The 27596-nt window shown below is 55.4% G+C and overlaps 1 protein-coding gene and 1 long non-coding RNA gene across 6 annotated transcripts in view; one reads left to right on the forward strand and one right to left on the reverse strand.

The window, feature by feature from the left end:
• Nucleotides 1-93: 93 nt before the first annotated feature.
• Nucleotides 94-27596, reverse strand: part of MEGF6 (multiple EGF like domains 6) — a 78837-nt gene continuing 51334 nt past the window's right edge. For 3 of the 5 annotated variants that reach the window (XM_048067476.2, XM_066982016.1, XM_048067478.2), the window contains 32 exons: nt 25579-25704; nt 24567-24689; nt 24064-24186; nt 22060-22197; nt 20992-21114; nt 20103-20225; nt 18862-19029; nt 18486-18617; nt 17660-17788; nt 16380-16508; nt 16077-16211; nt 15648-15782; nt 12822-12947; nt 11556-11687; nt 11327-11455; nt 10928-11059; nt 10503-10631; nt 10004-10132; nt 8426-8554; nt 7152-7280; nt 6908-7033; nt 5872-6000; nt 5481-5609; nt 4745-4876; nt 4394-4522; nt 3895-4023; nt 3647-3775; nt 3399-3527; nt 2883-3011; nt 2662-2790; nt 2085-2216; nt 94-1907 (listed from right to left, as the gene is read on the reverse strand). In XM_048067476.2, coding sequence (XP_047923433.2) covers nt 1840-1907; nt 2085-2216; nt 2662-2790; nt 2883-3011; nt 3399-3527; nt 3647-3775; nt 3895-4023; nt 4394-4522; nt 4745-4876; nt 5481-5609; nt 5872-6000; nt 6908-7033; nt 7152-7280; nt 8426-8554; nt 10004-10132; nt 10503-10631; nt 10928-11059; nt 11327-11455; nt 11556-11687; nt 12822-12947; nt 15648-15782; nt 16077-16211; nt 16380-16508; nt 17660-17788; nt 18486-18617; nt 18862-19029; nt 20103-20225; nt 20992-21114; nt 22060-22197; nt 24064-24186; nt 24567-24689; nt 25579-25704 — 4109 coding nt within the window. In that variant the 3' untranslated portion in view covers nt 94-1839. The remainder of the gene's footprint in view (nt 1908-2084; nt 2217-2661; nt 2791-2882; nt 3012-3398; nt 3528-3646; nt 3776-3894; nt 4024-4393; nt 4523-4744; nt 4877-5480; nt 5610-5871; nt 6001-6907; nt 7034-7151; nt 7281-8425; nt 8555-10003; nt 10133-10502; nt 10632-10927; nt 11060-11326; nt 11456-11555; nt 11688-12821; nt 12948-15647; nt 15783-16076; nt 16212-16379; nt 16509-17659; nt 17789-18485; nt 18618-18861; nt 19030-20102; nt 20226-20991; nt 21115-22059; nt 22198-24063; nt 24187-24566; nt 24690-25578; nt 25705-27596) is intronic. The other 2 variants (XM_066982014.1, XM_066982015.1) reach the window with 2 other exon arrangements.
• LOC125183179 (uncharacterized) lies at nt 20221-27516 on the forward strand. Its single transcript, XR_007164721.2, has 3 exons — nt 20221-20585; nt 25484-25773; nt 26565-27516. It is a non-coding gene; the product is annotated as an uncharacterized lncRNA (long non-coding RNA).

Raw genomic sequence — 27596 nt, forward strand, 5'->3', positions numbered from 1 at the left:
TGTGTTTCAGGAAACATCCTTCAAAAAACCCACTTCAGGTTGCTACAGAATTCAAGCTTAATTGAGTGAGAGACCAAATAAATGGAAAGTCACTGAGGCTTTCTCTTTATTTCTCTTAACTGTGGAGTAATTAAAAAAATTTACCCAGTGCTAAATTAGAGGAGACAGAGTCTAGGAGAGAGACACGAGCTATGTGAGAACAGAAAGTTTCTGTAGTAAGAAATAAAAATGGTAAAAAAAAAAATTATGATTTGAAGAAGTTTCTGTGCTCCCTGCGCGGAAGGGCAGGGGATGGGGCCGGGCACTGACACCCGCAGCTGGCTGGGGACAGTTTGCCTGGTGGGGCCGAGCGCTTCCCCGTCCCCCCGCTGGCGCGGGGCTGGCTCGGCGGAGGCTGCTTTTGCTTCCCAGCCCACCAAGGAAATAAATAGGAACCGGAGTCGGATGCAGCTGGCACCTAACCGCGAGGGTAACAAAACGTATGATTGTCTGGAGAACGGGCGGCAAGAATAGCAGGATTAATCGGGGTCGTTTGGCACGTTAACAAACTCTTCCTACTCCCTGGTTATCGATCATACAACATACAACCTCAATTACACCAGTTTGGTCCTTCACTACATACTTATATTAACATTATTTCTTCACAACAATGATAGCTAATGCAAAAAATACTGTTAAGGAAGAAATAAAATAAGAAAAGAATTAGCAAAAAATTACAAGGTATGTACAGATTAAAATAAATTCCCTCCGGAAGAGAAAACAGTTCTTTTATTATTTTCAGTTGGCCCCTGGGGGAATAATTTAAAGGCAGGGCTGGGGGCATCCCAGCGCCGCTCGCAGACCGGTGCCCCCTGACAGCGCCGGGTCCTGGGCCCTGTCTGCCCAGGGGCTTTGTGCAAATACATGGACGGGGCCGGGTTAGGCAGCTGGTGGTCCCTGTTACGAGGCTGATCCCCTGGCAGTGGCTGTCCCCGCTGCTGCAGGTGGCAGCCTAAGCCTTGCAGAGCTCTCGTGCCTGCTGCTGGCCCAGGGCTGACCGTGGCTGTGTGGCTCCTGGCAGCTCCTTCGGCCCCTTCTCGGCCTCTGGGCTTCCACCGCAATGGGGAAATGTCACAGGGGCCAGGACGGGGGAGGACACCTAACGAGGGATGTGCATTCACCAGAGCATTTCAGGAGCTCTGTGCCTTGCCGTACAGCATGATGATTGCACCTGATTCAGGCTCGCTTTTCCCTGGAGCAGGTGATGTGGGACGCCCAGGAGGGCTGGCAGAGCCCTGGTATGGGACCGGCTCTTGGCTGCTGGGCCCAGCACTTTCTCCCATGGCAAACGGGAGCTTACAGTACAGGATGGCTGCAGAGTCCAGAACGGCCAAGTGACGCGGTGCCACACTGGGCATGAACTCTGCAGAGCTGGGAATGTTCACCTGACAGTTTCGACAACGCTGTTGTGCAGCTTCCCATAAATATTCCTGCATAAATACTTATTTTTGGCTATAACGTCAGCCCGCCCCCCCCCCCCCCCCCCCAAACCCAGCACCCAAACCCAAAAGGTGAAGGCCAGCAGTTTCCCACGAGCTATGGAAGGCTACCAGCTGCCGAGCAGAAGCAAACACTCCTGGGGTCCGGCATGAGGGGCACCGGCTCTTGGGGTCCTGCATCCAGCCCCAGCGGTGCCCAGGTGCCCTGGTGGTGCTCAGCACACCAGCCTCACTCGGAGCAGCAGCGTAGTCTGGCACGGTGGTAATAATTAATGCATGTGGCTTGTAAACAAGTTTGGCAATAGGTCCTGTGCTTCTCCAGGGGGTCCCGCACCGAGGGCGCTGCTGTCGGCGGCCGGACCTAGTGCTCCGTCCACTGCAGCTCCCCTGGGGGCAGCGGGGGCCTGGTGGGCACCTGGGCTGGCACAGCTGGAAGGGAAGCAGGGACACGAGCTCAGCCCTCACGGTCTGCACTACTGGCTGCAGGTGTGGGGTCAGCAGGCACAGGGACCCCAGCACCCCCACACAGCAGCTGCACGTGCGCTGGGATCCCCCCGCCGTCAGCACTCAGCACCTCAGCAGGGTGGTGCTGAGCCCGGGGCTCACCTTGCCGGCAGGTCGGGCCCATGTACCCGTGGAGGCAGCGGCACTGCCCGTTCCGGGCGCTGCACTGGGAGCTGCGGGGGGCACAGGCGCAGCCGAGCGCGCAGTCGGGGCCGTACTTGTTCGCTGGGCACTCTGCGGGGACAGAGGCGCTCAGGGCTTGCCACGGTGGCCCCATGAAACACAAGGCAGGGAGCTTTTTGCCTCAACCTCCTCCCAGCCTGCTCCCAAGTTCTGGTGATTAGGGACAACAGCACATCCCAGGCCCAGTGGGGTGCTCCTGCTGCACTGCATCCTCAGCCTTTTGACTTTTAGGTGAGTTAATGCAAGGGGACTGCAGGCTGGGGGCATATTTGAGTTCAAAGCTGGCTATAAATAGAGGCCGAAGGGGTGAACACCTTTGTTCAGATGCCATCTTACTTTCCAAGAGGATGCACACCAAATAGAAAGGGCTCTTCCACGAGACTACAGCTCCAACAAGAGGCTGCTTGCATCCATCTTAGGCCTGTCCTTCTGCCTGCTGTCAATGCCCCCAATGCATTTTCCCCCTCTCACCTTCCCAAGCTGCAGATAACCTCACCTGAGCCGCACTTGGGGCCAGTTTTCCCCGGGGGACAGAGGCAGCGCCCCGTGGCCGGGTCGCAGGTCACATTCCCTGCGCAGTCGCAGAGCTGCCGGCATCCCTCCCCGTACGTTCCTTCCTCGCAGCCTGTTTGGGGAGAGGAGAAGGGGCAGGGACGTGCTGCCCGCCTGCGCCAGGGGCTGCTGCCCGTGGTGGGGGGCGCGGCGGGCGCTCGGTACCTGCCTGGCAGCGCTGGCCACGCACACCCGCGGGGCAGCGGCAGCGGCCGGTGGCGGGGTCGCAGGCAGCGCCGTGCTCACAGTCGCAGCGCTGCTGGCAGCCGGCCCCGTGGAAACCCGGGGGACAACCTGGGGGTAGGGGCGAGAGCTCGTTAGCGAGCACAGGCAGGGGCTCGGCTGTAGCCGGCCTCTGCAGCAAAGCCTTTGGATGGAAGCAGTGAGCTTCTCGCTTTGAGATGCGCCGACTTGCTCGGGCGGCCGGCACGCAGGCTGTGCGGTGCTGAGCGTTCCCAGCTGAGCAGCACCCTGCAGCCCGCGGCCTCAGAAGTGGGGGTCCTCGGGAGCACTCCGGGAGGGCTCGCTGCGAACACAAGGAGAGGGAGGAAAGGAAAGGCAGCGCAAGTCCACCCCCACCTTCACCCCACCGTCCTGCTCTCCAGACCACCTTCAGAAACCACCTTGGCGAAGCCGCAGGTGATCCCCCTGCTGCATCAGATCCCCCCCGCCGCAGCTCACCGTGCTCGCAGAGGGGCCCGTAGTGTCCTGGGGGGCAGCGGCAGGCGCCCGTCGTGGGGTCGCAGGTGGCGTTGTGCCAGCAGGAGCAGTGCAGCCGGCAGTCAGCACCGTACCTTCCCGGCGGGCACGCTGCAGGGGGCACCGGGGCGGCTCAGAGGGGCCAGCAGGCACAACGAGCCAGCACGAGGTGCTGAGCCAGCTCAGCGCTTCCTTGCTGGCACAGGACAATGCCTGCAGAGCTGGGTTACCTAATTCACAGGATTTCCCGGTCCATCCGAGCCCGCAGGAGCAGGACCCGTCGGTGGCATTGCACAGCCCCCCGTTTTGGCAGGAGCAGGTCTGCTGGCAGCCCTCCCCGTAGCGCTGCTCCTGGCAGCCTGTGGGACCAAGGGACGGCGGTGGGCACACGGGCAGCAGTGCCCAGGGGGAGGCAGAGGTGTCAGGGCAAGGAAATGGGTTCCTGCTTGGGATTTTTTCCCCTGCAGCTCGCGTTTACCTTGCTCACAAGTGGGACCGACTCTTCCCGGCGGGCAAAGGCAGTCTCCGGTGACGTGGTGGCAGGTGGCACCTTCCCCACAGACACACGCGTGCACACAGTCTTTGCCGTAGCGGCCGGTGGGACAGGCTGCCAGGAGGAAGACCTTTACCTGCCTTCATCAAACCCATGGGCTACGTGTGCAGGCCAAAAGGGAAACACTTGGCCGTGGTGCACAAGCAGAGCAGGGGGGCAGCTGGGGCAGGCAGGAGGGTTTTCAGACCCTGGGGCTCGTGCACAGGGGGACTGGCAGGGCAGGGAAAGAGCTTTTACATTTCCTTCTGCTGGAGAAGCAGAGCGGTGGCAATACACGATGCAAAAACCTGATGTGCCATGCCTTTCACATTGAGGAAATCATTTTGGCACAAAACAGATGGAGTAAGAAAATGTTTCCATGGCTAAGACAGACAGCAAATGAGATCAGCTGCGCTCCCACAGCACTGCGCACACGGGCACTCACCGATGCTGCAGTCGGCGCCGACGTAGCCCGGCGGGCAGTGGCACGTCCCCGCGGTGCGCTCACACCGGGCCCCGTTCTGGCACTCGCACGGCCGCTCGCAGCTGGGCCCGTACCAGCCCGCAGGGCACTCTGCACAACAACAGAAACTTTCGCACCGCCGCCTGGCAGGGCGAGAGCAAAGCCCAGGCGCTACAAGAAATGCACCGCAAGGGGCTGTGCCGGCACGGCGGCTGCTCCTGTGCAGCAGGGCACAAAGCTGACCCAGGAAAGCACCTCGGAGCAGCCCTGGGGCAGCCGTGGCCAGCCCCACAGGGACCCCACAAAGCACGGGGCAGGACGCAGTGGGCTCACCCAGCTGGCAGGCCGGCCCGTGGTAGCCCGGGGCGCAGACGCAGGCGCCGGTGACGGGGTGGCAGTCCTGGGTGGCTCCCGCGCACTGGCAGCTCTGGCCGCAGCTCTCCCCGAAGGTGCCGGGCGGGCAGGCTGTGAGAGAGAGGACAGCAAGGCAACACAGGCACAGTTACTGCCCCACCTGCTCCGAGAGGCTTGGGCTTTTCTTTTTTCTGTTTTTAAAGCCATGATTTAAACAGCCTCCCATGGCAGTGGAGGTTTTCTGCCACAGGGAAAGAAAAGGGAGGTGGTGCTCAGCATGCAAAGGGCTCCTTGATTCCAGGAATTGAGGTGTTAGGTGCCTTTTGCAACACCAGCCCTACCTACCCTGGTCATATTCCTGCAACCCTCCATCCCTCCGCACAAAGACATCGCAAACACACCCCCGTCCCCAGTGAGGAATGTGCTCACATGCTTCCGGCTCTTCCAGACTTGCTTGTACCCACAGGAGCCCATTTTAATACTGATTTATCGCTAATCCTCTGGACAAATACATGGCTCTGATTTCCCGCTTGGCTCCTTGTACTTCGCTAAATTCTGTGGGCACGCGCCCAGCTGCCAAAATGTGAGTTGCTCTTTGGCAAAGCTCACTGGTTGAGTTTTTTTTTCTTTTTTTTTTTTTTTTTAATTATTTTAAGTATCAATTGCGCGACCCGTCATGCACCCCAAGCCCATCAGACGTTCGCTCCCTTCCTACGTTTCTCGCATGAGGCTCCCGTGAATCCCGGCGGGCAGGCACAGCGGCCGCTGACGTGGTCGCAGGGCGCTCCCGGGGGGCAGGCGCAGCGGCCGGCACAGCTCTTCCCGAAGGACCCAGGCAGGCAGGCTGCGGGGACACGGGGGGATGCCAGGCTCACAACCGGACCGCGAGTTAATGCCTGGAAGCGTCAGCTCAGAGGCCCCAGTGCAAAATTTAATTAAAGGTTTGGTGTGACGCAGTGCCGGCCTGCTGAGAAACGCCCGAGACAATTTCCTCCCAAATAAAGGAGTCAGGATGCTGTGTGCTGACGGGGGAAGAAGCTCCTCTCCGTGCCAGGAGCTGGGGTTGCTGGGGGTGCTCGGGGTGCGTGGGGCGATGCCGCTCTCACCTTTCTCGCAGCGCCGGCCCCTCCAGCCGTGGGGACAGTCACAAGCGCCCGTGATGTGATGGCACGGCACCTCGTCCCCACAGTCACAGCGCTCCTCGCAGCGGGCCCCGAACAGCCCCTCCGGACAAGCTTCGGGATGCAAACACAGCAGAGACGCCAAGTCAGGCACCAAGAAGGGGCGGCGTGGGCATCAGCACGGCACGGCCAGCAGGATGCACCCACGGGAGGGAAGTCTTGAGCAAAGCAAACTGCTTTTTGTGCAGTCTTAGGCCTAAATCAGCGTGGAAGTCTCTTTTTAACCACGCCGAATGTTTGGGAAGTGTTACGGCTCGCACTGTTTAGGGACGGTTGGGTGCCAGCCATATATTGTTAATCACAGCTGCGATCGTTTGGTTTTGCTGCTGCTTCTGTCGTCACAGGAGGACCCGGTGCCTACAGCAGCTGCAGAACAGAGCATCTGCAGTACCGGCGCCATCCAGAAGCCAGCACTACAGGTGCAAAAATCTGCACACTCGGTTTTCACTTCTGTTTCATGAATGAATACAAAAAAAAAAAAAAAAAGCAATTCCCCGTACAACTGTCAAAACTGGCCGCTTGTCCCTGCCAGGGCTGAGTTCGCATAGGTGGCTGTGGGGAGCGGGTCTGCGTGGCACATGGCAGGCATTTGCATGGTCACGCGTTTTGAAATGTGGCTCATTAGGAAGCCAAAGAGAGGATTTGAGCTTTTTTTAAAAAAAAATCATATAATTGGGAATGGTTTTTTCTTATTCATTTGTATCTGAAATAAAGTCTAAAAGTGACTGAATGCAAACTCGGTGCCCACCCCAAACCGTGGCACCCTCCCACGTTACGGCACCCACCTCAAACACTGACACGCACCCCAAAACCCCAACACCCACCCCAAAACCCCGACACCCCCCCCACAAGCCCTCTGGGGAGTGCGGAACCCCAGGCCTCAGGCCTGCCCCTCGCAGCACCGCGGGTCCCAGCCCCTCGCCGCAGCCCCCCGGCCTCCCCCCCTGCAGCCCCCACTCACGGCTCTCGCAGGCGGTGCCGGTCCAGCCGGCGGGGCAGAGGCAGTGCCCGCGGTGGTCGCAGAGCCCCCCGTGCTGGCAGGCGCAGCGCTGCCCGCAGCCGGCCCCGTGCCGCCCCTCGGCGCAGGCTGGGAGAGAGCACAGGGCAGGGCCGTCATCCTGTGCACGTTGTCCCTTCAAAACCAGTCCCAACGGGACCGGCTGCTGGTGGAACCCATCCCTTGGTGCTGCTGGTTGTGTCCTTACCCAGCTCGCAGGCCAGCCCCGTCCAGCCCGCGGGGCAGGCGCAGTGCCCCGTGGCGGGGTCGCACGTCCCCCCGTTCTGGCACAGGCAGCGCTCGCGGCAGCGTGTCCCGTAGAAACCCTCCGGGCATGCTGAGGGGAAAACAAGGCAAAACCCAAGTCAGAAAGCAGCTCCGAGTGCACGCCAAGGGCAAAGCCCAGCCTCCAGCAGCCTTCCGAGTGGTAGGTGGGCATGAAATGAACGATGAGCCAGGAATTGAGCTAGCAGCCCATTTCTAGCTAGCACCCCGAGTCTGCCTCGCTCCCTGCCTGAAGCCATTTGGTATTTTAACCCGCTCAGGTAGGAGGCATTGAAGGCAGGGGCCTAGGTGGAAACGGGACTGAAAAACCCCCAAACCTGAAGCCAAACCCCAAACACACCCTTCTGCCCCCAAACCAGCGCCTGGTAATTGAACGCAGGAGGAAGCCTGTGGCTAGAGGTAAGAGCTGTAATTAAACCAGACTGGGCACCGCTGGAAAAAACAGCCCACGCTGCAGGGCCGGGGCTCGGCCTCCAAACCCCGTGCTTCCAGTGCCGTGGTGGTGCTGGGAGCTGTGCTCCTCGTCCCGCGGGAGGCTCGCAGCCGGGGGTTTGTTGTGGCCTGCCCTGCTGCAATTAGTGCGAGCTGGGAGGTCCCAAAGGGGGACGTGCTGCAGCACTGCCGGCCCTGCTCTGGAGCAGGTAAGGGGAAGGAGAAGGCATATTTTGGGAACTGTGCTCCTGTTTCTGGGGAGTTTCCTTAAAGACGAAGCTGGTGTAAAAACCTCTTAGCAACACTGAATTTAAACACCCCACTGGTCTGCCTGATCTCTCAGAGACGTCTCAGCTGGGGTGGAGGCAAATACAGGACCCACAAACCGCTGGGCGAGCTCAGCAGCCATGAGAGGTGCTCAGGTGGTGCTGAGCGGAAGAACCTCATCTTCCAGACCTTGACAGTGCTGGTACTTGGCAGCAAAAAAAAAGCCATTTAAACACATGAATAACTGCTCTCACGCACAATTTCACTGAGCCCTGCCTGAAGGCACTGCTGACAGGGCGATGTCCAGCACACTGGGTGAAGGCGACCTCTTGGCTTCTGTCTTGTGAATGCATCAATAAGGTTATGGTCTTGCCTGCAATCTTGCATTATCTGTCTCTATTTTTTGTAGCTGCTACTCCACTGAAAGCTCCAGCCCGCGCAGAGACATGGCACTTTATCACCCGCGGGCAGGGCAGGAGGTGGCCCCAGGCGCGTTACCTTGCTGGCACGTGGGGCCCGTCCACCCGGCCGCGCACAGGCACCGGCCGCTGACGTGGTCGCAGGTGGCGTTGTTGGAGCAGCTGCACGGCTGGCTGCAGTCCTCGCCGTACCTGTCCTCCTGGCACGCTTCAGGGGATCAGAAGTAGGCACAAGAGTTAATACCGGTACGAATTATGGCGTCAAGGCTCCTACTATGGTCCCACTTGTCCAGGAGAAGAACCAGAGACCGACTGACCAAAACGGGCCCTGGCTGCGTTGGGCCGCTTGTGTGGCTGGGTTTTATGGTGTTACACGGAGAAATAACGTGTGTGGCTGACGTTCAAACAGCCAGACACACGTGGGCACTGTGGTTATCCTTAATGTTACCACATTTATCTGCTAGGACGCCGTTCTGCTGGGTGCCCAAGGCATCGCCACGTTCAGCAGCAACGTGCTCAGCCCCCCAGAGAGGGGACATCCGCCAAAAGAGCCCCCCCCAGGGATCTGCTTCAGGTAAACACCAGGAAACCCGGGCCCAAAGCACCCTTGAATTGTTTTAGTCTACAAAGCTTGGATAAAGTGTGTGTAAGAACAGAGCCCCTTCTGAGATTTTTGGCATTCCCTCCCCAGAGTCCTAACGGATGCGGCACAGGACATCGCCCGTGGTGGCACTCGGATTTCTGGGCACACGTGAAAACAGCTGCAGGAGTGACAAGGGCTCCGCCAGCATCTCAGTGCCTCCCTCGGAGCCTGGGATAATGTGAAGTTATGTAGGGCATGGGATGGTGGGGGGCACGCTCTCTGTTTGGCAGGGCTATTCTTAGCGCAAAAATACAATCAAAAGGACACGAACTAGAACATGCCTCTGAGAGGGAAGCCAGCAGGGCGGCGGGGGGCTGCTATGTCTGCTGACAATCTCCTTCCTCCCTTGCAGAAAGATTTAAATGTGGTTCTTAATGCCCTGAGCATCAGTGACTGCATTAATTCTTCATGCCTGATGCCAGAGCAACAGCAAAGCTGCGTGCATCCCGCAAAAAAAACGCATCCACTTTTTTTTTTCCACTTTTATTTTTGTTTTTCCCTCTCATGTTTGGGTCACCGGTGCCAACACTTCATAAAAAAAAAAATTGCAGAATATTCTGTGCAGTGAGAATTTCTTCCAGGGTGTTTATCTTTGGTTGTGTACTTTTGTCAGCAGTCTTAGCTAAACACATGCACATAGGAAATGCATGTGCACAAGCACACACACGCACACGTATTTGTAGCTGAGGCAGCTGGCGAGGCCGTGCGAGGCCACGCACACTGCGGTCTGCACAGCTCCAGGCTCCTCTCTGACGTTGCTCTGGGCGAGGAGCAAAGCCAGTTCCTACTGACGGACACCCTGAACCTACTGCTGGAGAGCTGCATCACTGCACTTAAGCTTTTTGATCCAAATACTTCTGTGCCACACAGAATTAACTCCCACACAGAGACAAAGAGCTGACCCTCTGCTCTCTGTGCCCTACCAGTGCAGGGGATGGCCAGGGCTCCACGTGCAGGGCCATGGGGACACCTACTGTGGCTGTATGACACTAACTGTGGCCGTGGGACACTTACTGTGGCCGCAGCGGGGACCGGCCCAGCCGGGGGGGCAGCGGCACTGCCCCGTGACGTGGTCACAGCTGGCTCCGTTCAGGCATTCACAGGCTTCCCGACACTCGATGCCGTAAAATCCATCTGGGCAGGCTGTGGAAAACACAAGAGAAAAGTCCCAGAACATCTCCATGCAGAAGTCCAGCACCAGGAGAGCTCCTAGTGAAGTGTAGTGTACCAAGGCCTGGTGTGCAACGTGTGCACGCACGCAGGCAGCCGTGCACACTCTCCTTGTCTACGTTTGGTCAGTCTTTTTTCCTTTTTTTTTTTTTTTCCCAGACCTTTTCCCTTCAGAATTAAAAGCAAAGACTTAGCAGCTTGTGGGCATGCGGCCACCCCCGTCACCACCCTGCTGGATCCCCTGTGCCGTGAGGGGGTCCCAGGAGGATCGCAGCCCCTCGGCGAGGGGACCGGGGGCTGTGGGAGCCTCCAGCAGCTCGCGGCCCCCGGGGCGGGTACGTACGGTGCTCGCAGAAGGTCCCCCGCCAGCCCGAGCTGCACGTGCACGCCCCGCTGACGTGGTCGCACGCAGCCCCGTGCTCGCACTGACACCGGTGTCGGCAGCTGGCCCCGAACCATCCTTCTGGGCACTCTAGGAAGCAGAAGCAAACGGCATTGAGGAGCCCAGGAGCTGGGCTAAGCAGGGAGCTCAGGCTGGGAACAGGAAAACAGGCTCTGGCCACTGATTTTCTGTAATCAGGGGGCTCCTCACAGCCGTGTACCCAGAGCACCCAGCCACCCACCGGCACAGCACCACGGAGAGCCACGAGGACTGCCCTTCTGTGCCCAAAAGCCTCCCGCAGCACCCACCTTACACCTCCCCAAAATGCCAAGAACCCAAACCCGTGCCCTATGCCCTGGCCTGGGCATCTCACTGGCCACACTCACGCTTCTCGCAGCGGACACCGGTGTACCCAGCGTCGCAGGCGCAGCGCCCCGTCACCGCGTCGCAGCTCCCGTCGCTGCTGCTGCAGTTGCAGGCGTTGGCGCAGCCGGGGCCCCAGCGACCCCCGTCACAGGCTGCAACGGGAGGAGCACGGCCTCAGCGCCACCCCTTGTGCAGCCCCTCGGTGGGCAAGGGCATGGGAACAGCTCTTCTTCCCCCTCGGGGTTTTATCCCATTGCTTAAAACAGAAGGCAGAAGGGCTAATAAAGGGCTAACGGGGCTGTGGGTCTGCAGCAGATGCTGCGGGGACCGAGGGAGTGATGCTGCACGAGTGTGGGATTGCCGTGGTTGATCCTTGGTGTCCCCTACAAGCGATGCGCGGTGAGCAGAGGGCACCGTACCTCTCTGGCAGTCGTGGCCCGTCCAGCCGGGCGCGCAGCTGCACGTCCCCGTCACGGGATGGCAATGTCCCTCGTTCCCGCAGCTGCAGCTCAGCTGGCAGGCAGGGCCATACCAGCCGGGCGGACACACTGCCAAGGCAGAGACACGAACCACAAACCTGCTGTGAGCCTGGGGCACGGCACTCGCTGCCACCACCCCAGCACCCAGCACCGTGACCCCAGCACTCACCGTCCTGGCAGCGGCTGCCGGTGAAGCCCGGAGGACACACGCACGCTCCCGTGGCGGGGTCACAGCTGCCGTTGTTGGCACACTCGGGACACAGCTCCTGGCAGCCGAGGCCCCAGCGGCCTTCGGGGCAGGCTGGAGCAGAGGCAGAGGGGGCACGGGCGGCTCAGCACCTGCACCAAGCAGTGCAGGCAGGGCGAGAGCTGCCAGCTGGAGGCAGGAGCCGTGCCGGCTTCCTCCACCCAGCAGCACGGCAGGACCACGGCGTGGTCCGAGCACCCCGAGGGCACGCCAGGAGAGGTGCTGCTAACCGAGGGGCTGCAAAGCCCCGGGGCAGGGGGCTGGGACCTACAGCAGAGGGGTAAGGGTGAGACGGCCGGTTTCTTGTGAACGGCGGTGGGTTCCCTGTCTTGTTCGTGCCCAGGCTTTATGCAGCGCCCGCGCTTTTGTTTGGGAGCACATGGCTAGGAGTAGGGACAACACTGTCCCGTTTGTTTTATAAACAGCACGGGAGTCCTCAGTAAGTGCTGCTCTGAACTCACGCCAGGGATCTCATGTCAGTTTTGGATTCGCATCTACTGCTGGGGAGCTACAACTGCTCCTTGCTAGGAAATGGGGTTTCTGGCCAAGAGCCCTCAGAGCCGTTGTCACACTGCTAGCGAGCACGCTGCTCGCGCTTCCAAGAGCCGCCTTCAGCTGCGCAGGAGACTCAAACTGCTAGAACTGATAAAGGCAGGGCAGGACGCCTCGTCTCAGCGCTGCGGGGCCCGGAGCCAGCTCAGACTGCATGGTGAGCGCTGCGCACACGTGCTTTTATTGCTCAGTCGAACTATTACGAGCAGGACATCCATACAGGACTAATAACTTCCAGCTGCTGTAATGCTATATAAGAGCGTAAAAGTTTTTAATTTAAGATTCTCTCGTTTTCCAGCAGTTGAAGGCTAATTTGGTGAAGGCAATTAAAAAATCCACAACTGTAAAGAACGATTCCTTGCCTATGCTAAGGACTGCAACAACTGAAAATATCTTCGTCTTTTTTATTGCACTTTGTTTGCTTCCTTGCTTGTGCTCCCTTCAGCTCCAACAACAGAGCTAAACTGAGGCTATTGTTCAAGACCTACCATCAAAAGCTGCATTTTTTCTAAATTTCCATGGAGATGGTCCTAACCGCATTAGATGTTTTTAAAACGAGTTTTACCAGAATAAAAATAACAGCCCTACGTAATAATAACAGCCATAATAACAGTAATAGCCCTGTCACCTCCTCACCTTGGGCACAGTCGTGTCCCGTCCAGCCCGCCGAGCACACGCACTCCCCGGTGGCGCGGTCGCAGGGCGCCCCGTTGCAGGAGCAGGGCAGCAGGCAGCCAGCTCCGAACCTGCCTTCCGGACACTCTGCATTGAAAACAGCAGTGGGAGAGCCGTGGGTTACCGAGGTGTGGTTGCGGAGGGACCATTCGCAGGCAGCCAGCGGTCAGAAGCCCTGGGTGCTGCGAGAGATCCGCTCCCCAGCCCCTGACCGAGGCGCTGCCAACCCGCCTGGCGCGGCAGGGACCCTGGTGAAAAGCAGTAAAGAAGGAGCATCCTCACCCAGGGGAGGAGTAAGCGCTTCTCCTTCTTGCTGCTCCCAGTGCTAGAGTGATGCTGCTGGCAGGAGAAAGCTCTGTTTGCTTTCTGTGCCCAGTGATACGGTCAGCAGCTAAACGCACGCAGGCTGAGGGTCTCAGGCCCAGAGATGCTGAAAACCTAGCTGAGCCCCCCCCCGAAGCATTCCATGCTTGCAGTCCTTTTCGCTTTCTGAAGCCAATGTTTCAAAAGGTTCTGGCAGATACAAATGCACCAGCGTTCATAATTAATGGAGGAAAAAGCACACTAGCTTGTAGATTTCAAGTGACACAGTGGAGTTTTTGTTATTCCTGCTCTGTGCTAATTGATGGCAGATGTTTGTCTTCACCCTTTAATCATTTCCAGATCCGAACAACAGCCAAAAGCCTACTATTTCTATACAAATATTTGTGTTATTTCCTGTGACCCCCCCCTACAGGCTCAAGCTCCTTTCTTATTCTTTTTAAAAATATCCCTGGCCGAACGCGCCGAGCCCTGGCGAGCTGCGGCTGCGCGGGCACCGAGCGTCCCGCCACGTGGAGGACCTGGACCGGGGGCTTCCCGGGCTGCCGCAGGGCCACCAGCATCTCCCCTCCTTCCTCCGGCCATGCTCTGCAGAGGGAAAGCCTGTCTATGGAAGGGGTGACATTAATGGTCGCAAGGGGAGGATTCACCTGCGGCACCATCGCTGTGCCCGCGCTGCGTTGCACACCAGGCTCTGCAGCAACGCCAACGAGCCCAGAAGGAGGAGGATCAGGACCATCCCTGCCTTCACCAGGGCCAGGCAGATTGGGCAGCACGGCTCCTGCTCCCCGTCCCTCCCCATTGCACGTTTGGCTGCCCAGTGCTTCATTTCTGCCACTTCTTTTCTTAAACCAGAAGCTAAGCTACCCCATTCCTTGGTACGAGGACGTTAGGGAGGGAGAGCAGACTGCAGGCATGCGGCTTAGCAAGAGAAACTATTTGCTGTCATTTGCTTTGAAGAAAGAACAGAGAACCAAGATTGATATTACCAGAAGTAAAACTTGTTTTGTTTCCTCGGAACTGCTCGTGACAATCTGCAGCTTTTGCTCTGACCAACAGAACAGCTATGTTCTATCAGCTATGGTGTTGTGCAAGATAATCACATGCTAGTAACTTAATTAGGCTAATAGTTATAATTTCTGGGTTGGGTGTGGATGGAATGTTCGGGCAAATGTAAGTCAGTGCAGAAACTCCTGGGATGCTCGGATCAAAATTCAGATGCCGAACACCAGCTCCTGGGTGCAGCGAGTCTTCTCTGAGTGCAGCACGTCAGACACTGCACGAGTCCAGCCTTGCACATTTTCGCTTGGATCCCACCAGCTGAAGTGTGATTGAGAAGGAAGGAACCTCACGAGATGGGAGCATGGTTTTCAGTGGCTGCTCAGCTCCGAGGCTGGCACAAGCCATTATTTTCCAGGAACTGTGTTCGTGCTTTGTAATCATCACCTCAACTTTCACACCAATGACTCATTGCCTTTAGGTACACTCAAACACCTTCGCAGGAAGACAGTCGAGCTCTCTGACAGCCCACCTATCTCCCAGGATCTTAAAAATCTGCTCCCTCAGTGCTATACTGCATGCCCAGAGCCATGTAGCTCAGTTATCACACTGCCAACTGGCCTTTACGTGAGGAGCAGAGAGCTGCTCTGGAGGGTTCATACAGAGGCAGAAGCTTAAATCCTAATATGAATGAAGAATTAAATTTTCTTTCACACTTGCAGATCAAATAGAACTTCAATACGGGATAGCGAACAGAACGGAAAATATGATACCATTCTCCTGGGGATTGATTGCCTGGAAGCAAAAAGACATCAAAGGGAGGAAAAAAGATAGCTAGATAACTATCACCTTCATCTGCAAAAGCAGAGATGCCCAAGTGGCAGGATAAAGCGAGACCTTGTTCTTTTCTGAATAAGGATCATTATGCCTGCGAATTCCTGTTTCCCTGCTCTTCAGAGATCACAGGCTTTTCATAAAGACCTGCGAGTGGCAGCTCTTGTGTCATCTGAAGCCATTTCAAATTTCCACTCACTAGATCTGGGCTAGGAGGTCTGAAAGTCGGGGAGGAAATGTGGAAGTCCTTTCATGTTGTTTTTGCAAAGGAACAGTTTGTGTGTGGGAGGAACACTGGGTGTACACGGCTCCTCGGGAGCGTGCCGGCTGGGGAACCTCGGAGGGCTCCAGCAAGAAGCAGGAGCTTGGGACACTGGTGGCGTGAGAGATGAAACGCCTCCAGCTGTGCTTCTGGAAGTCACAAAACCTTCAGAGAAGGAAGGAAGAAGTAAACAGGAGCTAAGTGCTGGGCCCCTGCGGCAGTGTCCGTGTGTCATGGCACAGCAGCGACCACCCGATGCCAGGTGAGCATCGCTAGTCCAGCAGCAGCAACTCTGATCTCTTCCAAGCAGCATCACACAAAAATAAGCTTATGTTTGCCTTGCAGGGCCCCCGCTCTTCACGTGGCCTTACCTTGGTCACAGTTGTCCCCATGGTAGCCCTGGGGACACTCCTTCCTGCACTCTCCGGTGACGTGGTCACAGGGCACTTCTGGGGAGCAGCTGCATTTCTTCCTGCAGCCATCTCCGTAGTAGCCAGGGTCACATTCTGTTAATGAGGAGAGTTGAAAAGAAAAGGTCTGGTATTAGAGGCTGGGAGAGGCAGGAGCACCGTGCAGCACCCTGCCGAGCCAGCAGCTGGGCACAGCTCCAGCACCTGCTTTTACTGCCAGGATCGCTTCCCTCTGATAACAAGTTCTGCTCCTAATCGAAGCAGCAAGAGGCAAGAAGGTCTTAGGAGGACGGAAAGTGAGCCGAGCTTTTCCCCAAGGAAATCAGTTAGGGGAAAAGAGGTTGCGGGAGGAGGGAGGGGGATGACAGTGAGCGCTCCTGGACAACTCACCCTTCTCGCACCGCGTGCCGTGGTAGCCGGGCTTGCACCGGCAGGAGCCGTCCCTCTTGTCGCAGTCCTGCGTGTTCTGCTGCACGCACTGGCACTCCTCGGAGCAGCCGGGGCCGAAAGCCCACTTGGGGCAAGCTGGGTGGGGAGGAGGAGGACAGCAGGTGACACAGAAAGCCAAATATCACAGACAAGGGACAGAACCATTGCCAACACCCAGCACTGACCCTTCCCAGGGAAGGAACCTAAAGGGGCTGTAATCTGAGAATAATATTCATCTCGTAACGAAGGTAAGGACACGCATACCTAGATGGCAGTACCGTCCGTACAAGCCAGGATCGCACAGACAGGCGCCATAAATCCGATGGCAACGACCGCGGTTGGCACAGTTGCACTTTTTCCTGCATTGTTTCCCAAAAAATCCTTTAGGGCACCCTGGTAACGAATAAAGAGAGATTTTCTGGGAGGATGAGGAAATGCGGGCCTGTCATTTTATGTCCATCAGAGCACAGGAAAAACACACAGCAAAACCAGAGCCGTATGCCATGAACTTAGGCAAAGTGTGCAGCGAGGGTGGAATTGCTTTCTGACCACAATGTGCCCGTGTCCCTGTGCAACAGGGGATGATAAGAGCGATCAGATTCCCTGCATCAGCTCCAAATCGAGCCCGTCCCTGTGGCAGTACAGACTGCCTTACTCGCCTGCCCTTCTGCAGCCACCTGCGGTGTCCCTGGGGCACCCATGGGTGCTGAGCCCGGCTGGGAACGGCAGCGCTGTGCTGGGCACCTGGCTGCAGGGCTCCGGGGAGCCGGCTCCGCCGTACGTGACCAAGTAAACCATGAGGCTGTTCCTATCGATAGGCAACAGTGGTGTTTGCACTACTAAGGGAATACACGGATTGCTCTTTCTCTTTCGTGCTGAAGATCCTAATATTAGAAGCAGATGGCAGACGCTCCGTGCCAGCAGAAAGCTGCAGCCAGCGTCTGGCCAGGCAGCACAAGCCTTCCCCTGCGGCAGCAGCGTCAGGCTGAAGAGCAGCAAGTGCCACCCTGGGACATCACATCACTTCTTCGCTGCCGACGTTAATATTACCTGCCTGTTCTTTCCCTGTACCCCCCAATCACCTCCTTCCTACAGAGAGAAGAGGTCCGGGTACCTCCAGCATTCATTTATAGTCTGCCTCGGTCTCCTCCTTCAATAATAGTTTCCATATGCTCCGAACCGTTTGTCTGCAGCCACTTTGTCTGAATCCCTTATTGTCTCACTGCTTCTGTGTTTTTAGATTGTGACCACCAGATTTTAACGCTTTGGGAGAGAGAAACACCGAGCAGGGATGGAGCAGGGATGCATCGGGGTCCCTCAGACACTGGGATGATCCAAGGATGCTTTCAGCCAGCAGCTCCAAAGGGACCAACACAAGGCTCTGTGAAAAACCTCCCAAGGCCCCGGAGAAGCCCAGCAGGAACGTCTGACGGCAGCAGGGATGGCTGGGCACCCGCTCACCAAATCTCAGCAAAGGCGCTGCTGACGCGTGGAGAGAAGGACACGCAGAGCCCCGCTGTCCCCCCCTCTGCCCGGGCTCTTACCGTCCTCGCAGCGGGGCCCGGCCACGCCGGGCGGGCAGCGGCAGGCGCCCGTGCTGGGCTCGCAGGTGCCCCCGTTCAGGCAGCGGCAGGCCTGGCTGCAGCTCCTCCCGAAGGTGCCGGCCGGGCAGGCTGGGGACGGATGGCAGAGGTCAGCGGGACGCGGCGCTGCTCCCGCGCCGCCGGAGCAGGGCAGCAAGGGGCTACGGGCTCGCAGGCGGGGAGCAGGCTCGGCTGTTTTTGGCAGCAAGCGTTTTGCCTTCTTGGGGCAAAAGAGCAAAGAGCAAACGGACAGAGGACATCGGATTTTCATAACTTCAGTTCCTTACTTTAGTTGCAGACATAACCTATAACCTTATCTGGGCCACTAGAAAAGCAGGTTAATTCTTTCTCAAGCACAAGAAGGCTTCTACTTACGGCAGAAGTTTATGGGAAGAGACACTGAAAGGGTTCTTATTAATACTGTAAATATTTTTTGCATATTTTGAATGCAAAGCCTAATACACTGGCAGTAGGTTTACATGCAGCTGGACACTAACTCAGATTTAACACCAAATATGTATATTTGCAGGTTTGACCCACAGACTAAAATGCCTTAGGGTCTATTTGGGAATGAGAAGTAGGAAACTGGGCGTTTTGGCTGGTGCCTGGAAGTCAGGCTTTGCCAAGATAAACACAGCAAATAAAAGAGAAAAAAATAAAGAGAAGCAAAGGGCTCCAGTGCTACATCTGGCCAACTGGAGGTTGGTGCATTCTCCTCTTTTTCGCCTCAATTTTGGCAGGCAGGGCTGGCAGGGCAGCCGGCCTGCCCCGCTGCAGCGCCACTCACTCTGGTTGCAGAGCAGCCCGCTCCAGCCGGCCGGGCAGTCGCAGCCGGTCCCCTCGGCATTGCACGTGCCCCCGTTTTGGCAGTCCTCGCACGTCAGGCTGCAGTCGGGGCCGAAGGTGTTCTCCAGGCAGACTGCAACAAGAGGAGCCGTGGTGAGACACCATCCCCAGGGCTGCTCCAGCAACGCGGGGAGTTTGGGCAGAGAAACCCTGATGTTACAGCCCCCAGCAAAGCTAACAGCATCTGTGCTGTGCACGGGGTCTGTGTGCACAGAAAGGGTACCCGATGTATGCTGCCGGTGTGCCCAGCACGTGTGGTTAATTCTGGAGGCTTATAAGCAAAAGTATACCATTTACCACTGCTGTGAAATGCCCACCAAATTTTTCTGAAAGTGTGTGCTCTCCTCTTGCTTCCATCTCTTCCTCCTCTTCTTCATAATCCTCGTTAAAGAGCTGGGTGAATTCATCCCGCAGGATTGCGACGTGAGGGATCGGGCGGATAACGGGGTGCTGAGCATCCAGAGCTTCCACTGGGTCATCTATGGCTAGGGAAGCAGTCATGGAGATTACAAAATCAAGGGGTGGAAAGAGGAAAGAGCTCATCTGAGGGGTGGATTATGGGGCAGAACCTGTGTGATAAGACGGGAACCAGAAACATCTGTATGGGGCTGGTGCATCTGATTCGGCTCTGCCGATCTCTACATTGACACCTCTAAAATAGCACTCCGTTCCTTTCTTCCACTCAGGCTTTTGCAGCTTGTTTGCTTGTTTTGGCTAGAACGTGGCACAGCCAGCTAAGTGAGAAACTTTGCTCCTAGCCTGGATGGGCAGCTCAGGGTAACTGGGACCGCTACCGCTCCATCACCTTTGCCCTGCAGGTTTTCTGGCCAGAGCCACTCAGCTTCCTTGAGTTTTCAGATAAGTTAACCTTTCTCCAGATAATTTAACAAGACTGCCCATCTAACAAAACTAAGCAATGCATTTCAGCTTGGTCCTCCTTTAGGAATTACTGTGTGTCAGCTACAGATACCAGCTCCCTTCCTTTGCAGGGCGACAAGGGTTAAAAGTCATGCAATCAAGCTAAGCACAGGCACTTGGAGCAGGGCTGGCACAGCTATAAAAGTGGGCAGGGCACGGCAAAGTAGGGCTGGCACTCTGCTGGGGTGGGGAGGCACGGGGTGCTGCTCCTCTGGGTGCAGGCATCACAAGCTCTGCCAGGAACAGGGAGCTGGGCAGTGCCTGGGGGTTATTTGGAGAAGAGGATAGGTGCTGGGTGCCCTGCTGAGCGAGCTGGATGGCAGTGCTCTTGGGGGTGTGATAAGGAGGCCACCACTTAGAAAAAAATCCTCTGTTTATTATAAGGAAAAACTGTAGAGGTGGGTGACTGGAAAGGGTTAGGTCCTTTGGTTAGTGTGGGGTCAGGACTGCAGGCTACAATAAATGTAGCTGTACCAAAATCCCTAGGCCTCTTTGAAAAGCTGTGTGTGGCACTGCTGAAACAGGCATGGTGCTGCTGGGGAACCTGCTGCTGTTGCTCACGAGAGCAGCGAGTGTCTGCACGTGTGGATCCTGTGCCCGATGGGGATGGGGTGCTGGCAGTCTGACACGCAGCACTTACAGATGCAGCCCCTTCGGTCTTCGTCCAGTTTGTATCCGATCCGGCAGCTGCACTGGAAAGACCCGAGCTGGTTCTGGCACGTGTGCTCACACCCGCCGTTGTGTGAAGAGCACTCGTCCACATCTAGAAAACAAGGGGGTTGCTGCGTGTTTGCAGAGCAGTGAGCAGGCTGGCAGCATCCCCTTAGGGGCTACGTGAAGCCAGCTGACACCAAACATTAAGGGAGGCTACCAAGTAACCAGGGAGCCCTGGGTTTCCAAATACTGAGCACTAAGCTTTAGCTCACTTCTCTGGGTAGTTGTGTAGAAGCAGGTGGATAAGCTTGGTTTTCACCTGTGAAGTGTTATTGGAGAGCTTTCCTAAGGAAAAAACTCATTAGGAGGACATAAAAGCCCCAAATCCATTCTGCTGAGAAGGCTGCTCATCAGAGCCAACAGGATGACTGGGAGAAACTGGAAGAAATGCCTGGCTGTTCACGAGCAGGTAGGACAACTTCTTGTTCTCTTTATTACAAGATTGCATTCGTCACTGAGTTAGCTGGGTTTTATAAAGATGCTTTTTCTCACCTATATCTCTTCCATGGTGAAGTTTTTGGTAAATGTTGGCTCCAGTATTGAACAGACTGTAATTTCTGTGAATTGCTGATGCAGTCAGACCTGGAGCAACTCCCTCTGAGAGATCCCGATTTGAATTCAAAGGGGGTTCAAAAAGCCCCATGGCTACCCTACAGTTGTGCTGGCCTGGTGTGGGGGTTAATTAGTGGAGTAGCCTTAACTCCTACCGAGGTGAGGAGGCTGACAGAACAGAGAAGCAAACCAGATCCCCTGCTGTGCCTGCACCTCGCCATGGTGCAGCGCCGAGGCGCGCAGGGCCCCACAGCTCTGCTTACCTTCACAGCCACAGCCATCGGTGCTGAGCTGGTACCCGGCATGGCAGGCACACTCGTAGCCTCCAGGGTAGTTGTAGCAGTCCTGGTGACAGCAGTGAGAACCACTGTCACACTCATTGATATCTAAATGAAAAGCAAAGGGTGCTGGGTGTTAGTATACACCCAGCTCTGCGGTGCTGACAGTAGTTGTTAAAATCGCTCCGTGACTAGTTCTGGTGGATTTTTGCTGATCTGTCACAGGCTGAGCTAGGATTCGTGCTTTCCTCTTGAAACCAGTGAGCTTTGTGCTAGCAGCCCCCCTCACAATGTGCTCCCCAGCCAAGGGGGCTCCTGAGGCCTGGGGGAAGCTACCACGGCTGGCAGCCTGAGGTGGCTGGGTGCCCACAGGGGGGTGGCTCCAGCCTCAGCAGGAACTGGCATTTGTTTTCTGATTTGCCCTGTTACAAACACGATATACAGAAAGCTGGGAGCTGCGTGCTTCCTCCCAGCTGCACAGGAACGTGCCCACCGGTGCAGGAGAGGTCTGGCTGGTGAGCATTGCAGTGAGTTTTGGGCTTGGTTATTTTCCCCCAGAGGAATGCTCAGGGTAATGCAATGTCGAGTGTATACATCCACTTCATGGCACTTAGAGCTCAAGGTGGGTTTCACCCTAAGCCTCTCCTCTAACACAAGTTGTATAAGTGATGGGGCTGAGCTATGCTAGTGCCTTACATCGCTCACTTGGAAATTACACTGCTCACTTTAAGGTAATAGGCCAGACAACGCACTTCATACATCACCCCTTCTAGATGTAGGCTTACAGGATTCTGAGATGTGAGCCGCTGCATCTGCCAACACCTTCCTAGGTCTGTTCTAGCAGGAAAAGCTGATTAGCTCTGAGGTCAACAGCCACTGTCCCAGTAGGTCTTAGTGAACCTCTTCAAGCTGAGCAGCATCTCATCTCCTTTTACTTGGTGTCTGTTTCTAGCCTTGTTAATTTGCTTGTTTTGTAGCATCTAATCTGTGGGGATCCTCATTACTTGAGACACATTTGTAGTAACAGAAAATGCAATGTTTCCCTTGCCTTACCAGTGCATGTCTTCTGGTCCTCCTCAAGCTGATAGCCAAAGTTACAGGTACAGACTGGGCCAGAGCTGGTGTGGTGGCATGCATGGGAACAGCCACCATTGCTGGCTTCGCAGCTGTTCACAATCTCCATTTCTATCCCTGGAAAAATGCGCACTGGTTAGGACCCTGCAGTGTTTGCTGTGCTTGGTGCACGCTGGGCAATGCCTTCCAGCAGGCACTCGCACGGAGCTTCACTTCTTGAGCCCCCTGCGTGTGCCTTTTTGTGCTCGCGGTCCTGTTGAGGCCAACAAGCTGCAGCAGGGAAAGGATGAAAATAGCTCTGCACAGGGGCCACCACCGGGCCGGGAAGCCCAAATAACAAAAATAAACGGACGGATCCCAGGCAACGCCCCATGCGGCCTCTGCGGGCCTGACTTGTGGGGCAGGCTCTGGACAGGCCCTGAGATGAAGCAGACTGCAGACAAAGCTGCTTCCATTCCTGTCAAGCTGCAGGATGTGCTGCCAACCAAAAGTTGGCTCAGCCTTCTCTAGTACAGCGCTGTTCTGATGCCAGCTAGGAATGGGAGCAGCAGAATGCAGCAACTGCAGAAACCTCCAGATGCCTGCAGCTAGAGAAGCTAGCTAGGGACATGTCAGAAACGGCAGGCGCAAACATCAACAGCAGCCACGTATCTCAGCTTGGCAAAGCTTATGTAAACTCTGTAGTCTGGTTAATGAAGCCTTCTTAGACTAAAAGGAACTCGTACCATGGAACTTTGATTCAGTCTTGAACCTCAGGAGAAAGTTTCTGCCTACAAGAGCATTTTTGGTGCACTCAGGCCCAAGAAGGATGAAAGAAGGGGAGCTTGATGTTCCCCAGTGGGTCTGTGCATTTCAAAAACAAAAGATGTTCCGTGGTGGAAAGTTTATCTTTCAGATTTCACAACATGAATTTATTCTTTGTTTTCCACTTTCTTACTGATGCATACTAAACACCAAAGCCAGGCCTTTGCACAGGAGATACTAAAAAATGTGGGGGCGGGGGAACATTGCTCATACAAGAGGGCTACATAATGCTGCAGCTAAAGGAGAGGTATTGCCAAGGCCTGTGGCAGTCACAACTGTCCCTTCCCTTCTGGAGCAGCAGAACATGAGTGGGGCTTGCTTTTCTGCTGCCCAAAGTGACCCTCCAGGGCTAGCATCACCTACCTGCAAAGCCAAGACTTGAGCAGCAGTAACTGTTAGGCTTTTGGTCACCTGTGGGCCAGCTGGATGAGGGCACCAAGGGTAATTGGTGAAAGAGGTAGCTAAGATTTATTAGGCACAGGCCTGGCTTTCTAATCCAATACTCGATGCCTTCCAAGACCCATCTCTGGTCTGCAAAGCCCTACCTTCCCATTCCCCCAAAAGCACGGTGCCTTGGCAGGCTCCTGGTGAGAGCTGCAGCCGCCTCACAGGTGGAGCGTCACGGCTTCCAGTGACGCTGGCTGCCTGCACTGGGATGGCCATGGAGGCTTCCCTCTGTGAGGGCTGCTGGTGCTACATGCTGATAGCTCCGCTTCAGACCCTGCTGATGTGTATTAGCTGAGCAAAGACATATGCGCAGTCTGGCTCGTTCTTACACAAAGCTGTTTATTTCCTTTCCTGATGGTAGCAGATGTGATCACATCATTAGCTCAATTCCTTCTTCAGTTACACATCTGCAGCTGACCAAACTCATCCAATGAGGTCCCCAGGAGCAGGACTTAGCCTTTTTGGAGCCGAATGGCCCCAAATAAATCGCCTAAACTAGAGAAATTAGCTTCATGGTAACTTTAAAGATTAGAAGTTCTTATCTTGGTGGAAGAAGTGAACAGCCCCAAACCTGCTGGTGAAGGTTGCTGTGATTCAGTTGCACCAGTTCACAGAAAATGGTGCACAAATGGTGCCAGCTGCAGGTTTCACCACCTCCTTCCCTTTTCCAACCTACAGAAGTGACCCTGCCTCCCCCCCCAGCCCGATGAGGGGGCTGCAGGCAGTACTCACGGTAGCATTGCTTGCCGTCTGCCCCCAGCTCGTAGCCCGGGCTGCAGGTGCATTTGAAGGAGCCGCGGGTGTTGAGGCACTGGTGAGCACACATGGCCAGGCCTGCCAGGCACTCATTCACATCTGCAAGGGACGGGCAATTAGGAAAAGCAGGTTGTGTGCGAAATGTTCCTTTGAAGTAACAAGTGTTTACTGTCTTTGAGTTTTTCCAGCAATTTCTTGTACCCTAAATCCTTCAGTGGGACCCAGACCAACACCGTTAAGGGTTCAGAACTACTGTGAGGCTTCCAGGGAAATCCAATCACATGAAACTCAGGTGTTGGTCCCAATCCTTGAGCAGGGCTCCTGGGCAGACCCCAACCAAACCTCTTCATGCTGCCCCTCTGGGAGACTCAAGCTTCGCTCCATTAAATTCACGAGCTGGCATTTGCTAAGGCTGAGCACTACTTTAAGCGGTGAGAAATTTGGTTTTCTCCACAAAAGCTCTGCTGTGGGGCACTTACCTTCGCAGGCCTTGCCGTCGGGTGCCAGGCTGTAGCCGGGGTGGCACTCGCAGCGCGCGGCCCCGCGGTGGTTGTGGCACTGGTGCATGCAGCCCCCGTTCCTGTCGGCACACGGGTTCCTCACTAGAGGGCCAAGAGAAGAGGCAGGCTTATTTCAGACCAGTCCTACTATTATTGGCATTACACTTACAAGAAAACAAAGCATCAAGCAGTTACGGATAGCGAAAATGTCTGCAGCCCATGGAAGACCGTTCTCCACCACGGCAATCTCTGCTGGTGTTCGCTGATCAGAGCAGCCTCGAAGTTAGTCTGACTGCAACCTTGGTGGGCCTCCAGCTCCTAAGAGTTTCCTGCTGCTGGTGGAACAGCGTAAAAGCCCACAAGGTTTGGCTATGGCTGACAGATGGCTGCTTCTGCAGATTTATGGCCACACACTCTTCCAGCATACTCAGGGCTGGAAAAGATCAAATGCAGCAATGTGCTACAGGTGAGGGCAGAACTGTTACGGTGATGTGGGGCTGTGTGTGGCCATGAATTTAGTAGGTGAAAAGGGGAGAAGATCCCATCCCACTGTGACATGCTGCTGTCCTCCACCTCTCAGCAGTGTGTGCCCTGATACCATTTCATTTTAGTTGGCTGCACTCCTTCAGCTCTTCCTTGACTTTTAGAATAACGTGCAGAACGTGTCCGTGACAGCATAACGTGCACAGTTTTTATGGAGAGAAGCAACCCCACCTGAGCAGGTAAGTGCAGCATCCCCAGGGGTTTTGTCTTAACCATTTAACTCTTCCCCTTCCCTTCAGGGCAGACAGGACTCAGAATCTGGCATGGCCCTCGGCTGCCTCTGAAATACTCTAGTTATCTGAATGAGGCAGCAGAAAGCTGGGGGCTCATATCCAAATCTGTCTGCATTTCAGGTGGGAGACCCAAGAGAAGAGGGCTGTCCATGCCCCCGCCCTGCAGAACAGCCCACGAGAGGGCTGCCCGTGCCCGGGGTGCCGCGGGGACTCACGGGCACAGCGCTTGCCGTCCTCCCTCAGCTGGTAATTGCGGCGGCACCGGCACTGGTGCTGGGTCAGCGTCACCTGCACGCAGTCGTGCTCGCAGCCGCCGTTGTTCAGGGCGCACGTGTTCACCGCTGCGGGGGGAAAAGGACAGGAAATTCATTGGGAAATGCCATGTCGCCTGGCGAGGCTCTTCTCAAAAGGTAAGGCAAAGCTCACACATTTATGAAGAGCACCGCAAATGAGAATTTAAAACTGGGGCGTGTCCAAACTCTGCTAAATGAAAAGTTCATGGCAAATTTAAGTGTGCTAAATGTGAACATTACTATTTTACTGCTGAAATCCTCACAGGTTTGCTCAGCGCAGGTGTGATGCCACAGCTAGTTCCACTTAATTACTGCTCAGAGAGCAGCACTCAGGCATATACAAGATTTTCTTGCAACAAAGTAACACAGAAAATTAAGTTTCTGGCTTCAAGCCATGCAAAAGACACCAATTACCCAGGGCAAGGCCAAGCAGGCACCATCAGCTCTGGGAGCATTCAAGGAAAAGTGTTTTCAGGTGCACCCTGCACATCTGTGCTTTGATCTGGTGTAAAGCTGCCCAGCTCGGTCCTTCGGCCACGGGACCTCTGCAGGAAAGTCAAGCTGGCTGTGCTCGCCCACGTCGCAGGAGACTGATGCTGAGCCACCTCCTGAGCCAGGGCTCAGAGATGTGCTGGCAGGAAATGTGATTTCCCAGTAAGTGCAGGCGGGACTGGGAACTGGGACTCCTGCCTGCTGCTCCTGGCCGTGCCACAGCATTTCTGTGTGGCCTTGCGCAAGGCGCTCTCCTGCCCAAAGGATTTCAGACAACCAGAAAACAGAAGGTTTTGCCTAGGTTACAGCAGAAAACAGATCTTATGACCAAAGATGTGGACTGCCTTTTTTTTTTTACAAGCTTACTTTGATTAACTAGCTTTAAAATAGCATTTCCCCCCACTCTGATTTTACAGCCCAGGACTGCTCTGCAGGATGAGCACCGAAGGCATGATGTTTGGCTGGAGATGTCTGCACCTTGCAACCAGTACGTGGGCAGAGTTTACCTGCAGTGATCCAGGAGCACCGACCTGGAGAAACCTGAGCTAGGGAACAGCGCAGGGAAGGGCTTCCTGGACCGGCATTCACCAACTCATGACATTTTCCAAATTGATGACGGTCATCTTGTGCTGCATGGGTGGGACACAGCCAAAGCCCTGCACAGCCTGGGATGGAGATGCAGACCTGGTTCCCTTAACCAGAGGGGCACAAGTGGTGGCCCCCCGCGGTTCTGACCTGTCCTTCACACTGCAGAAGGAACCAACGTGCTGACTCTGAGAAACGCTGTAAGGAAACTAAAAATCCCTCTAATGAAGGCCATGTCTCTGCAGACCAATGCTTCAGGTAGTGGCAGTTCTTGCATGGCTCAGAGTGGGCAGCGTGCGTCTGCCAGCAACTCTCATTGCAAGGACTGGCTCCTGCAGAAGAGCTCATGAACAGACGGGACGAGGGCCAAAGGAACATGTTCATGGGGGAAAAAAGCAGCCAAGAGATTAAATGAGATGTCAGTCTCCTGCTTTTATTACTTGTTGGTCAAATACTTGCAGCCTTTTCTCTCTGCTATCAAAAATCCTCTCTGGACTTGAATTTAAATAGCAGGAAAACAGATTTTTCAGCTTGCTTAGTGCCTTGCATTTACTCTCCTGTTTCACCTGAGCCTTTTAGCCAACTACAAAATTTAAAGCGTATATTCTCTAGATAAAGTACCAAAAGTAATTTCATTAAGCCTCTCCTGTATATTACTGAAAACCAAATATTTGGCAGGGTGCACAAGAGGGGGAAAATAAAAGGCAAAACTGTATAGTCATTTTTTTCTGCAAATGCTTCCCCTGCAAAAAATATGCCTTGACTCAGAGCTGAGAGCTCTCTGATTTCACAAAGTGAACTTCCCTTCGTATGCCTCTAATTAACTAAACAACATTTTGGAGAATAAAAATGACTTAATAGGG

This window comes from Anser cygnoides, chromosome 23, assembly GCF_040182565.1.
Source record: "Anser cygnoides isolate HZ-2024a breed goose chromosome 23, Taihu_goose_T2T_genome, whole genome shotgun sequence".
NCBI lineage: Eukaryota > Metazoa > Chordata > Aves > Anseriformes > Anatidae > Anser > Anser cygnoides.